This window comes from Emys orbicularis, chromosome 3, assembly GCF_028017835.1.
Source record: "Emys orbicularis isolate rEmyOrb1 chromosome 3, rEmyOrb1.hap1, whole genome shotgun sequence".
In the NCBI taxonomy this organism is placed as follows: domain Eukaryota; kingdom Metazoa; phylum Chordata; order Testudines; family Emydidae; genus Emys; species Emys orbicularis.
Window position 1 is genome coordinate 168,885,723 of NC_088685.1, and position 13,236 is coordinate 168,898,958.

The following is a 13,236-nucleotide window of genomic DNA, read 5'->3' on the forward strand; positions in this document are numbered from 1 at the left end:
CTTTAGTGAACATGAAAATATGTTATGGCAGGTTGTCATTGTGCTCATGGTAACTTTGACACCAAATAACAAAACTGCCATTTGCACTTAGGGTAAATTGGTTCACTTATGCTTTTACTGTTCCTTTTATTCTGACATAAATTTATGAACTCTGGAACTAACCAAGTCATGTGGTTTCCCAGCTGATTATAACAAATATGCCCATTTCATTTCGTTCGGTCATCAGAGCACCTGCGGTAGATAGTTTCAAACTTGCTGCGGATCTTTTAGGGTATGTCTGAACATACAAAGTTTTTCATTTCACATTTCCATGCATTCTAACTATTCCTTTTTTCTCTTTTTCAAAGGGTAAAGTGATCTCTTGGTGTTAGCACTCGGTGAATACTGGGAAGAATTTCCATTTAATATTCCTTCGCATTTTTCAGTGCACTTGTTTTGACATATTTGCACTTTTGTGTTCACTTTCTAAGATAATCTTCCAAATGAGTTTACTGGCATGACCATTCACCAACAAAGTAAATTTTAAGAGCATGTTGTATACTATTCATGTAAAGTGAATTTTGAATCTGTGATCACAAGCAAATATACTGTATCTTAAGAGGTTATACTCAGTCAGAGAGCATAAACTTATCATGTGGCTTGTACATTTCCCAATATGAGATGTATATGTAAATATAATTTATACAGTGATACAGACATACATGATGCTTTGTGAATATAGAATGGAATAGCTAGTGAAAAAGGACTTATTTCTTATAACTCTAAAAATGATTCACCTCTATCATGGCTATATCCTATAGTACAATGCTGCTTAAAAATCTTGTAATAATACATGTATAAATATACACACAAAGAGTGAGAATTTTAGACACTAGCCTTCATTTATTCCAGAGACAAATAACTGTGAGCAGTCATGATCCTGCAGTCTATCTCACTGAGATGTGTAAGGCCTTGAGTTTTTTGTGGGTGCAGTCAGAAAGATAGAGACTAATTCTTCCCACTGCCAGTGCAGACTTGACATGGACTAAGAGGGGAGACTTTATGTCTCTCTTATGCTAGGGCTCATGTGGAGCAAATCAGCTATAGAGCAGGTAGAGCAACCTGAAGCTGCCCTGCTATGGTGACGCTTCCTGCCATCACTGATGTCCCCTTCCTGCCATCAGGGGTTTCAGCAGAAGCAGTGCAGAACTAGTGAGGTGGGCTCTACAACTGTCAGAGAGGCCTTCTGTGTTGGAGAAACACATCGGAGAGGCTACTTAGAGTCCACGGTGCAGGGGTGAATTCCTCGCTGATGGTACATTCATGCAGCAAAAGCTGTGCACGGGTTAGCCTACCCAACCCAGAGTGCATCCAGACAGTGTAGGTAACAATAACTGTGAAGACAGCACAGTGCAGGCTTCAGAGCAGGCTCACAAGCCAAGTATGTACCCAGGGTCTATGCCAGGCTTATTCTACCTGCTCTGAAGTCCACACTGTCATCTCTGCTACGTTACCCATGCTAGCTGCATTCAAGCTAGCTCAGGTAGGCTAGCACAGCATTTGCTCTTTAGACATACCCTTATATATGTAAGGGCCAATTTTTCAACCCAGCTTTAATTGGGCATTTATTTTTGTGAGTGCAAAATAGTAGACACAAATAATTACAGATGCAGCCTTGCATCTGCTGCTGTTTGCACTCACAACTTAGGTCACATGCATAGACAAGTCCTTCATTTGTGGAATTTAAATGCTTAAGTGGCCTAAGTTGGAAGCTCCAGTGACCCAAAGATCTGGTACATTTTGTGGTCTCGTATCAGTTTCTGTGCTGTTTTTTTGTGTGTGAAAGTATAAAGTAGTTTCTATGGATTTCTTTCCCAAACAAACCTAGGATACTTATATATATATATATATATATATATATATATATATATATATATATGGGCACAGATAACTGGAGATTTGGGGGAACTTTAGTACCCTAAAAATGCTGGAATTGCATAAATAAATAAATAAACACTAAGTTTGGAACAGAAGCTCATTTATCTCACTTTATTAAGAGTGGACAAATTTAGTCATGGTACAAAACTATTCACTAAAGCATTAAACATGGGCATAATGAACAACCTACAAATCTGAAAACAATTCCAAACAATGCTCTTTACCCTGGGTTTCTTGAAATGAAACATCTATAAGCTATAAATCATAAGTTTTGCCCTTTTATACTTGTAAAGTCATACACTAGTTGAGCCATGACTTTGATCCAAAATGGTAAAATTATGTTTTAATAGGACAATAGAGCACTGACTACACTCACTCCCAGCACTGATTGCCGGTAGCACCATAATCATTTTTATCAACTTTACTACTTTGGAAAACAGCTGTTGTTCAGTTTAAGTGAGTAAACTGGGATATTTCTGAACTGACCTTTTTGTACATTGAATACTGGATACCATAAAATCAACTACTTTGAAGAAGGTGTACTTAGGAAATTCCTTTGCTGAATTTGGATAGCTGGGTTGACCTCCCCTATTTGCATTTTCTTGGGAACTTTTATCTTCCTTGGAAGCTCAGACATTCTGACTATCTGCAATTTTAAATTTATTCTGGTGGATTTGCACCCAGAACAAATTAAAGGTTTCATCTGATTGGATGGACTGAAGTGAATAAAGTGTCATTTTCATAAGAGATTAGCCTTCTGTTGCTGAAACATCCAACCCATATTTAGGCCTTTTCAACCTAGTTCAATACCAAAGACGAAGTTAAATTTTTCCATTTGAGCTGCTAGGTCACTAAATTCAAGTTCTCATTTCAGGATCTCTCATTGCATCCTCCACAATCTCCCACGTTCCACACAGTGCAAGATAGTTCTCAAAAACTGAAGCCAGTGCTACCACCTGGAGAGTATACCTGTGTAAGCGGGGGAATGGTCCCGCTATTGTGGGGAACTTTCCTGGCTTCTGCACTACCCCGGTGAAGTGGGCTAACGAAAGGATCCGAGTCCTCGCTCCCACTTCCTTTACCCAGAGGCCTCCCTGCCCTTGAGGACTCCCCTTCCACTCTCCTGTCTGGCAGAGTCCTCGTAAACCCCGACAAGGCTGGGCCCAGGATGGGCCCAACCCTGCTGTGGTCACCTAGGACAGGGGCTAGGGTGTCCCCACTCCGGGGTACTCTCTCTGCACTGGGCACCTCCCTGACCCACTGATCATTTTATACAATTTAAAGCAAATACAAGTTATTTAATTAACAATTACTTTTAAAAAAGAATAAAGAAAAATGGAAAAGGTTAAAGGAAACACATCACCCTGCTCTGTGGCAGGGAACATCACAAACAGTGTCTCTGGAACGTCAGGGCAGTTCACAGTCTGTTCCTTGTAGGTCCCGGGCCTCCTTCTCAGGCCCTGGCTGTGCTGCAGAGACGCTGTGGGTTGGACACTTGCTCTGGCGGTGGCCACACGCTCTCAGGCTCTAGGTGGCAGGACCCTTCTTCCCAGCGTCGCCCCCGCCCTGTCAGGGTTACGATCCCCCTCCAAGTCTGGCCTGCAAGGCCTCTTGGCTGAGGTATCTCCCTGTGCTGGGCCCACTGCCAGGGTCCCCCTCACTCTCCCCAGCTGCTCACCGCACCCAGCTCCGGACTGCTCCAGCCCCAGCTCCACTCTGCCTCAGCACGGCTGCTGCTGCTGCTCTGCCTCCAGCTCCCTGGGCTGCTTCTCTGGCCCCTCTGGCTCTGGTTGCTACAGCTCTCCTCCCAGGGCAGGTCTGCTCTGCAGGCTGCTTTTGTAACTCTGCTTTGGGGCTGCAGCTCTGCTCCCAGCAACTTAGCTCAGGCCCCTGCTCTCTCCTGGCTGTGCTCTGGCTTTGGGGCTGCAGCTCTGCTCCCAGCAACTTAGCTCAGGCCCCTGCTCTCTCCTGGCTGTGCTCTGGCTTTGGGGCTGCAGCTCTGCTCCCAGCAACTTAGCTCAGGCCCCTGCTCTCTCCTGGCTGTGCTCTGGCTTTGGGGCTGCAGCTCTGCTCCCAGCAACTTAGCTCAGGCCCCTGCTCTTTCCTGGCTGTGCTCTGGCTTTGGGGCTGCAGCTCTGCTCCCAGCTCAGGATCTGCTCTCCCTGGGCTTTGTCTCTGGCTCTGTGGCTGCGCCTCTGGCACGGTTCTGCTCTCCAGCTCAGCTTGGGCCCCTGCTTTCTCCTTAGCTCGGCCCCACTCCGTCTGACCCAGGCAATTCCAGCTCACACGGAGGACGGGGCCTCCCTCGCCTCCTGACCCTCTGATTAGCCTGTCAATCAGGCTGATCTGGAGCATTGGCCTCTCCCCATTGTTCCTGGGGACTGTCAGTCTCAGGCTCCTGATTTGCCATCGACCCTTCCCCTTTTAGTACTGGGAGCAAGCCAATCAAAACACCCCCACTGAATGTTAGTAAGGGGGCAACAGTCCCCTTACACCTGGTAGGAGAGAGAACCCAGATACCTGGTGATATACTTAACACTTTGAATATGATGTCCTGAAATATAGCCCCTCATTTGTGTGATATTTTTAAATTAACTTTGCAATTTTATAAACAACTTCCAGAGTATCTCTTAGGGGATTGTATTATTTTTAATAGCGTCTTGGCATGCCAAATTCCAAGCAAGCACATGATGAGTATATGTAGCTTGTGGGGTTCTTCCTGTTACAATTGGATTGCTGTCCCTGATACAAGGGGCTTGTCTACATGAGCACTTAGTTCACAGCATGCTGGGGTGTAAATCTACCCTGCAGCATACTTGGTGTCCATGTGGATACTGCTGCTGCATGCTAACAGTTCCCTAGTATGTTTTGATCTACTCCATTTCAAAGTGGGCTAGATACTTAGTGCATGACACACTAGTGCGGGGTGGATTTATATCCCCACTTGCCATGACCTAAGTGTTCATATAGACAGGCCCTAAGCCTACCATATTAATGACACCATCATAACATTGTCTGTGATAGGTGTTGATCCTCACTCAGATTAGGTGCAATAATATATCTTTAATTAGATCCCACAGTGTACAGGCAATATTATACAATCTGATGAACTCTTCGTGAACATTCATATAATCATCCACGCATTGCAGGCATAAAAACACTTGCTCTTTCTCAGAAAAATCTGTTGTTGCAGCTACCCTAATTGTATACTGCTTTCCAGAAATTTCCCTCATGATTTCCATTATTTCACTTTGAGTATCTGGATTGTGAATTTGTTTAAACTCTTTCTCAGCCACTTTGAAATATTAGGATCTCATTTTGCCTGCAAACAAAGCAGTTGGAAACAAAGTCCATTTTGCCTGCAAACAAAGTCAGTCTCTCCACTTAAGGGCTTATTTTCAGCTAGATCAATCTAATAGCCTTGCAGTGTAAGTCCTTGTGTAGCAAGATAATGTATACTACTTAGTATTCTATTAGGATCTTCCTGTTTTCTTCTTTCTTCTGAGAGTACTGATAACTTAGCATGTCAACATCATTCTTTGTGGTCTTTTGAAGAATATTAACTGCTTTTTGGTGATATGAAGAATTTTGGTGCCTCTCAAATTTGTCATCAATCTTTTTCCAATTAGTGAATCCAGTGTGTTGAAAGGTTCATCTTTTGTACTGTGCCTAAAAGTTGTTCAACAGTAGAGACAACATACATTCTTACCGGCTTCAGAATAATGGAGCCACTGAAGATCATCCAACCAGGATAAGCAGAAGGAATGGTCTTTTTTTCGAAAGTTTTACACAGAGAAAGACAAGTCATGGTTGATGAGGTGTCTCAGAAATGCTAACAGTCTCAGGACACTGCCATTTACTTCCTGTTACAAGTAACGGTGGAGAAAGTCCAGTAATGCAACCTGCAGAAGTTGATTCACTTATTATTGAAAGTGTAGTTTCCTCCTTTTTAATCAACCACATTTTAAAATTATTTCATTTTAGCACCTTGAATGTAGACACTTTGTTTTTGTACTTCACTCAGTCAGTAGTCACTTGGTAAGAATGGCATAGGACTGCACAATTTAAAAACACACACAATACTCTCTGGCAAACTAAAACATTTAGCTGGCCTCTTGGTTTTATATAGTCACTGTGTTTTAATAGTGATACTCAGACTTCAGTGGTTCAGGAGCCAAATTAGAGAGCAACACTATCCAAAAAGAGCCATAGTAGTGTAAATTCATTGTTTCATTTACTATATTCGCATTTAAACACTATGAGGGAAAATATTTAGTGTTTTTATTTATGTATATACACCAATCAGGATGCTTTTACTATGTTATTAACCAATTGTAGTTGATAAAATAATAATACTTGGTCAGTCATTTTTGCTGTGAGAATAATTATATATCATTCATATATATAATAATTCTCACAGCAAAATGACTGTCCGACTATTATTATTTTATCAACTACAATTGGTTAATAACATAGTAAAAACATCCTCATGCTTAATAACTTAGATTGATTAATAATTAAATCACACTGTGTTTCAATATCATGTGCTGTAAAGAGCCACAGGAGACACATTAAAGAGCCAGTTGCGGCTTGCAAGCCTCAGTCTGAGTATCACTGGTCTAGAATTGGCAGAATGAAGAAGGGGAACAGCCTAAACCCAATTAGTTTGTTACCCTGGATAACAATGATTTTATGAATCCCCTGGAGACTAACATGGAAAAGACTATAAATAAGATAGCAGGTGGAAGCCCTTTGACCTGAGGCATGATGGGACTGGGGTCCAAGTCTGCTAAAGGACAGCCAAGGTCTTCCTAGAGAGAAGGGGTCTTCCTGGACAGAGACAGAAAAAGAGGATCAGTAGCCCGTCATGAGAGCAGTAGGAATGTGCTAATAAAGTTTGCGGATGACACAAAGCTGGGAGGTATTGCCAATACAGAGAGGGACTGGGATATCCTACAGGAAGATCTGGATGACCTTGTAAACTGGAGTAATAGTAATAGGATGAAATTTAATAGTGAAAAGTGCAAGGTCATGCATTTAGAGATTAATAACAAGAATTTTTGTTATAAACTGGGGACGCATCACTTGGAAGTAACAGAGGAGGAGATGGACCTCGGAGTATTGGTTGATCACAGGATGACTATGAGCCGCCAATGTGATAAGGCTGTGAAAAAAACTAATGCGGTCTTGGGATGCGTCAGGCAAGGTATTTCCAGTAGAGATAAGGAGGTGTTAGTACCGTTATAGAAGGCACTGGAGAGACCTCATCTGGAATATTGTGTGCAGTTCTGGTCTCCCACGTTTAAGAAGGATGAATTCAAACTGGAACAGGTACAGAGAAGGGCTACTGGGATGATCCGAGGAATTGAAAACTTGTCTTATGAAAAGAGACTCAAGGAGCTTGGCTTGTTTAGCCTAACCAAAAGAAGGCTGAGGGGAGATATGATTGCTCTCTATAAATATATCAGAGGGATAAATACCAGGGAGGGAGAGGAATTATTTAAGCTCAGTACCAATGTGGACACAAGAACAAATGGATATAAACTGGAATTTTCCTCCAGGGCAGATTGGCAGAGGCCCTGGGGGTTTTTCGCCTTCCTCTGCACCGTGGGGCCCGGGTCACTTGCTGGAGGATTCTCTGCACCTTGAAGTCTTTAAACCACAAGTTGAGGACTTCAATAGCTCAGACATAGGTCAGGGGTTTGTTACAGGAGTGGGTGGGTGAGATTCTGTGGCCTGCATTGTGCAGGAGGTCAGACTAGAAGATCATAATGGTCCCTTCTGATCTTAAAGTCTATGAGTCTATGAGAAGGAAGGAAATATCCAGCCTGGCCACAAAACCAGTGGGAGAAGTACAGACAGGTTGAGCCTCACCCAGGCACACACAATTCCTCTTCCCAAGAAGAGGACTCCCTGCTTGCTGAGCCATTTCCCAGCTAGGGAAGAAAGGAGCCAAAGCCTGCTTCAGGAAAGACCTTCAACTCAGCCCCAGCTATCAAGAACCAGTTGATATCCCAGGGGAAATGGACCATTAGAGGACTGTGCCTCCAACTGAGCTGAAGAGAACAGTCTGTCAGTTATCTGGGACTATAGCCACTACAGTAATTAGAATAAAAAAGATAATCAACAGCCATTACTGTATTATTGTTTAACTCTAGGCCCCACTTCCTCCAAATAAAAAAAAAAATTGTCTACACTCTGTTGCGGAGTTGAGTCACACTCCCATAGACATTCGATAGTGGCAAATTTGCATTGATTTCAGTGAGCCTGTACACATCAAGAGAGGTTCTCATGAAACAGATTTATTGAAGTGTATTGGTTCTCAGATATATTTTCAGAAATTTCCTGTTACACCTTTTCCTGTTGGGAACTGCAGTCAGATTTTATTTGTGTTTATATTTAAATAATTTTGGTTTCTAAAACGAAGTCACAACAGGGGCTTTTACACAAAGTTGCAGATAATCAATGCTTCTTAGGATTTGACCCACACTGTTATTAAACAACAATTATCCTGTGTACTATTTTCTATCCTATAACAGGGATATTCAACACCAATATGCCTTTGGAATATAATGTCTTACTAAATGCTGGCAGTACCTCACCATTGGTAAGACCAGTAGGTCGTCCTCATTTTGTCCTTGTGAATGGCCTGGATCCATACACACAGTACGAGATAAGGATACAAGCTTGCCAGAATGGTAAGATGGCTTCAGATGTTTCACTTGCATGATCGACAGAGAGAGCAGATTTGCAAAATAGATTCAGTTCAACAAAATAGATATCTTATTTCTAAATTGAAGTGAAATGTTTACCCAGTAAAAATAAAGCCTAGCACTGTGGAGCATTATACATTTCCCTATATTATATCATGAATATTTTAAGTGGAGATTAAGCTCTCTGTATTTCTGGGAATATATCCTGTTTTATCAAATGCTTTATGAGAATAGCTTAAGTGTTTTTTAAATATCTTGCTCCCCGTAGGAGAAAATCCTTGCCCCAGTGGTGTCAGTTGCTCCAGTATTTGGCTTATAAGGAGTAATAAACAATAACAATAACAAAAAGATAGCTGGAAAGCCCAGATAGTATATAGAAAACATTCACTTTCTACTTCCTTATTTAAAGTTATTGGGAATGTTCGCAATCTGATCTGAGAAAGAAAATCTTGTCATGTGGCAGACAGGGCCTGGTTCTCTTCTCCCTTATGCTGTTGTATATCGGGAGTAACTCTGTTGAACTCAATGGGGTTACACTGGTTTAAATTAGTACTTAATTATGAGGTTAAGCACTTATTTGAGGCACCAATTTATTTCCTACACACAAACTTGCTATTATTTCATTGTTACTTTAAGTAACTGACTTCAGGCATGCTAGATCCTGAAACTCAGCCTTAAAGAAAACTGTGAAAGAAATATGGAACATTTGCTATTGCCTTTAGTGGGAGCAGAGTCAGGCCAACACAAAACACTTTTAAAATTCCCATCCAAAGTCTTCAAGCTTCTTCCATTGCTATTTTTGTTATTGTGCCCTTCATTATGGGACTTTGTTACACATTTAAAGGCCAATCTCAGATAACTGGATCTGGGCAGCTTGGCAGCTATGATGTGACACAGACAGTATTTAAAAATACATATTAAACACTTTAAAAAGGAAAATGAATAATTAATTGGTTCACTTTTCACACATTGAATGCTCGTATTACTACTACCTTTATTTCACATCATGATACACTCCTTTTCCTTATGGCTAAAATATCTAAATTAGAAACCTCTGCTTTTATCCAAAGAAAATAGCCACTGTATATTCAGATTAATGAACAACTTTTGTTCCCTACATTTCCATGCTTTAGACAATTAAAAGATCCCTTTTTTGTTGTTGTGGAAAACTTTGACCTTTTAAGTTAATTTCTGATTTTCTTCCCAGGTGGCTGTGGAGTAGGCAGTCGGACATACGCAAGGACTTCCGAAGCACCTCCTAAGGAACTGAATCTACCTATAGTTAGGGCAACTGGATCTGGAGTAATAGAAGTAAAATGGTTACCACCTAGGAAACCAAATGGAATCATAATTAACTACTTTATTCACAGGTAGACATTTTTATACCTCTATATCATCCCCTTGCATTTAGTCTTAATAAAGCATTTACTTGAGTAGTCCAAGCAATATTGGTATGTGAACATAGTGTTTAAAAATGTACAGCATGCTGTTTGAGCCATGAAGCGAAGCGTTGCCTGGTTTCTGGCTTTTTGAGTGTTACGTTAGGAGGATATTCGTCAATGGATTGACAAGTTGCTGATAGGAACTTCAACACAGTTTGTAATCTTGCTCCATGTTGGAACTACCATAAATGACAGAGGCAAAATAAATGGATGACTGGAACCATATGCTTGTAGACTTGGTGCAAAATGCCTTCTAACCACAATTAGGTAGAAGATGGCAGTTGGAAAAGAGCCAGTTTTGACTTGGGTAGGAGGTAGAGGGCATCTGAACCAAAGTAATGATGATGTAGTTGGGTTACTGAGTCAAAACTGAAGCCGGAAATTGGAGACAGGTAGTCAAAGACACAGAGAGGACACAGAAAGTATTCAAACATAAATTAATGTATACTATATGGCTGCTGAAATGCTGACCTCGGAATAGGTGAGGTGTTAGTTACACTGATAGGAATAGTGTCATACTAGGCAGGACTAGTGGTGGTGGCCCTCTGTTTAAGCATTTAAACTGAATCAGGGTGTTTTGGAGATCACGTATATTATTTGCCAGAAATAATTATATTGGGGTAGTATTACAGTGCTCTTCCAGTTAAATTACACTGATGTATGTCTCCTAGTGTTAACCTATGCCTCCCTGTCAAACCTCTGCTCCATAGTCTGCTGGCTCCCATAAGACTGACTGGCATGTCCTTGTGGTGCTCTAGATCTCCTGAGCCCAGCGTGCAGCCTTTTCTACGTAGTTAGCTGTATCTTGGAAATCTGGCTCTGCCTGAGTCTGTACTCTGCAATCCGCTTTGTGGAAGCCAACTGGTGGGCAATCCTTATTAATGTAATGTGGTGGTTTGGGGACGCAGAGCATAACCTCTGCACTAGAGCCTGCCAGCTCTGAGCAAACCAACTGGCATGCTCATACATCAGGGAAGCTTGCACAGCAGGCCTTGAAGTCTGAGCTCCAGATTCTCTCGTCTCAGAACTTTCTGTCTCCAAGCCTGTGGAGCTGGCTCCCCAAGTTTTCTGAAGCCAGGATTTTTCAAAAGCTTCAGGTGTCCCCCAGGTCCTTTGGATATTGGGAGGTTGCATTGTATTGCAGTTGTGTATAAGGAGAGGGAATTTCCAAAAGAGAGCAAATCAAATTCCTGTTAGCGGATGTTTGAATGTGTAAGAATAATTAATGTAAATTCACATTTGCCTTAAATATATTAGCACTGAGTCTCTAAAAATGCCTGATCTCTTTAAATACCTTTTTCATCTGCTCACTGTTAATTGTATGAGAAAAACACATCAAGTCTCTACTCCTTATCAAAGGAAATAAAGTATCTGTTTTAGCCCAAGACATGGCTTCACTCTGTTGGTTTTGTAAATAAAGCTGATGATTACGGTTTCTATTCCATGGCAGCCATAGAAGGGGAAAACAGGAAATATAATGCAGAAAGCCTGCTTCAATGAAAAATACTGTAAATTGAATTTGACAGCATTTGATGGCATTTGATTATTCTAGTCACAGCCAAACAATGATATAAAGAGTAATATGAAACAGAATGTGTTACTGCCTAGCAGACTCAAAAGCAATAAACCTTCCTCCAATGTGACACAATCACTTCACAATCATAATTGTAGCCTGTTTGATACCTCTGAGTACAGCAGAAGGGCACTGACTGACATAGATACATTTTGTTTTTTATTTAAAGTGAAATGAAAATGGCGCACTGGGGCTCCAGATACAATCGTTATATTCACCTACATAGGCATGAATCACTTGGCAGTTATTTCAGCTGAAGTTTAAATGTGCTTAGACAACAACAATATCAAATCTTTCTCAGATAGCTGCAAAAAAAATCAGAAATTTGTAAGGACAGAAATGGGATGTAAGCATATAGTTCTTTGTCATTCTGTAGCCACACGTAGGCTTATATTGTTATAGCAACAAGACTGCAGTATTTCTGGAGGAGGTTATGGCATGTAATTTCTTCTTCATCATTTGCCTCTTCCTTGCTGTATCTCCACCAAAACAAATTCATTTAACTCAAAACATTGAATGTTTGGGAAACCATCATGTGGAGATGTTTCTATTAAAATTGCAGGAGTTTTACTTGCCTGTAGAATTATAAAAATGCTTACAAAATAATTGTAATTCTGCCTTAAACATTTGGGGTGGGGAAGTGTAATTGGTTGTATTTTACCTCTGACTAGTGGGACAGCTGTAAACATCTCATAGAATAGAGGCAGTCACATTTTTTTCAACAAGGACCACAACTTAATAGAGACTGTCTCGTGAACCACCTCCCCTTTCATTCACAATAATGCAGTCCACTGCCCCTCGCATTCAGTATTATATAACATCTCTGTGACAACCACAGCAGTTGCTAGCCTGGAAAAGGAATATTAGGGAAGTAGTTTAATGTATTTCTAGCTGCCTTTTAATGAGATGTAGTAACTGGAAACAAGATGAGCTGGCATCATGTGATCACCAGTCACCAAGTGCTCTGTGGTCCTCAGTTTGAGAACTGATCATATAGAAAAAAATTACCTATAAAATTAGAAATATGTGGGGTCCAATTCAGATCTGGTTTAAGCTGGTGCAACTTCAGTGGAAGTATCTCAGCTAAATTCAGCAGGGATGAATTATTTAGAAAATAAATATAAGTGGGATAACAGTGTAACTTGCAAAGGCCTGTCATTCAGTAAGTGTGCAAAATGAGTCTAGGGGAGAGGGAAAGGGGTTTAACAGAAAAATTAACAGTAGTAGTTAAGATACAGCAAATGCTATGGGCTGTTGACAGCTGTGACTTGCTCTTCCTTATTCTTCCCTTTGGAATGTCAGTTATGCTTATTTTTCATACCCACTGAATGCCCGTTTAGTGTTAGTTACACCACTTTACTACTCCCCGTATTGTTTACACTTGATGTGCAGCTTACTAGACACTTAGATGTTACTGTGATATAAAGACCTATATTGATGGCTATATTGACCTATGTGAGTGCTGCATTTGGCTCATGATGATTATCATTTTTATTTGTAATTAATATAAACCATGGTCTAAATTACTGTTTTAATGTGCGCCCAACTCATGTCCTTTTTTTTTGGTATATGTTTCCTACATCAAAGTCCG

At 40.9% G+C, this 13,236-nt stretch overlaps 1 protein-coding gene across 1 annotated transcript in view; it reads left to right on the plus strand.

Annotated features, from left to right (window-relative positions):
• USH2A (usherin) overlaps positions 1-13,236 on the plus strand; it is a 578,278-nt gene that overhangs the window by 479,861 nt on the left and 85,181 nt on the right. Inside the window, exons 58-59 of the mRNA XM_065401740.1 lie at positions 8,457-8,615; positions 9,838-10,000. Coding sequence (XP_065257812.1) covers positions 8,457-8,615; positions 9,838-10,000 — 322 coding nt within the window. The remainder of the gene's footprint in view (positions 1-8,456; positions 8,616-9,837; positions 10,001-13,236) is intronic.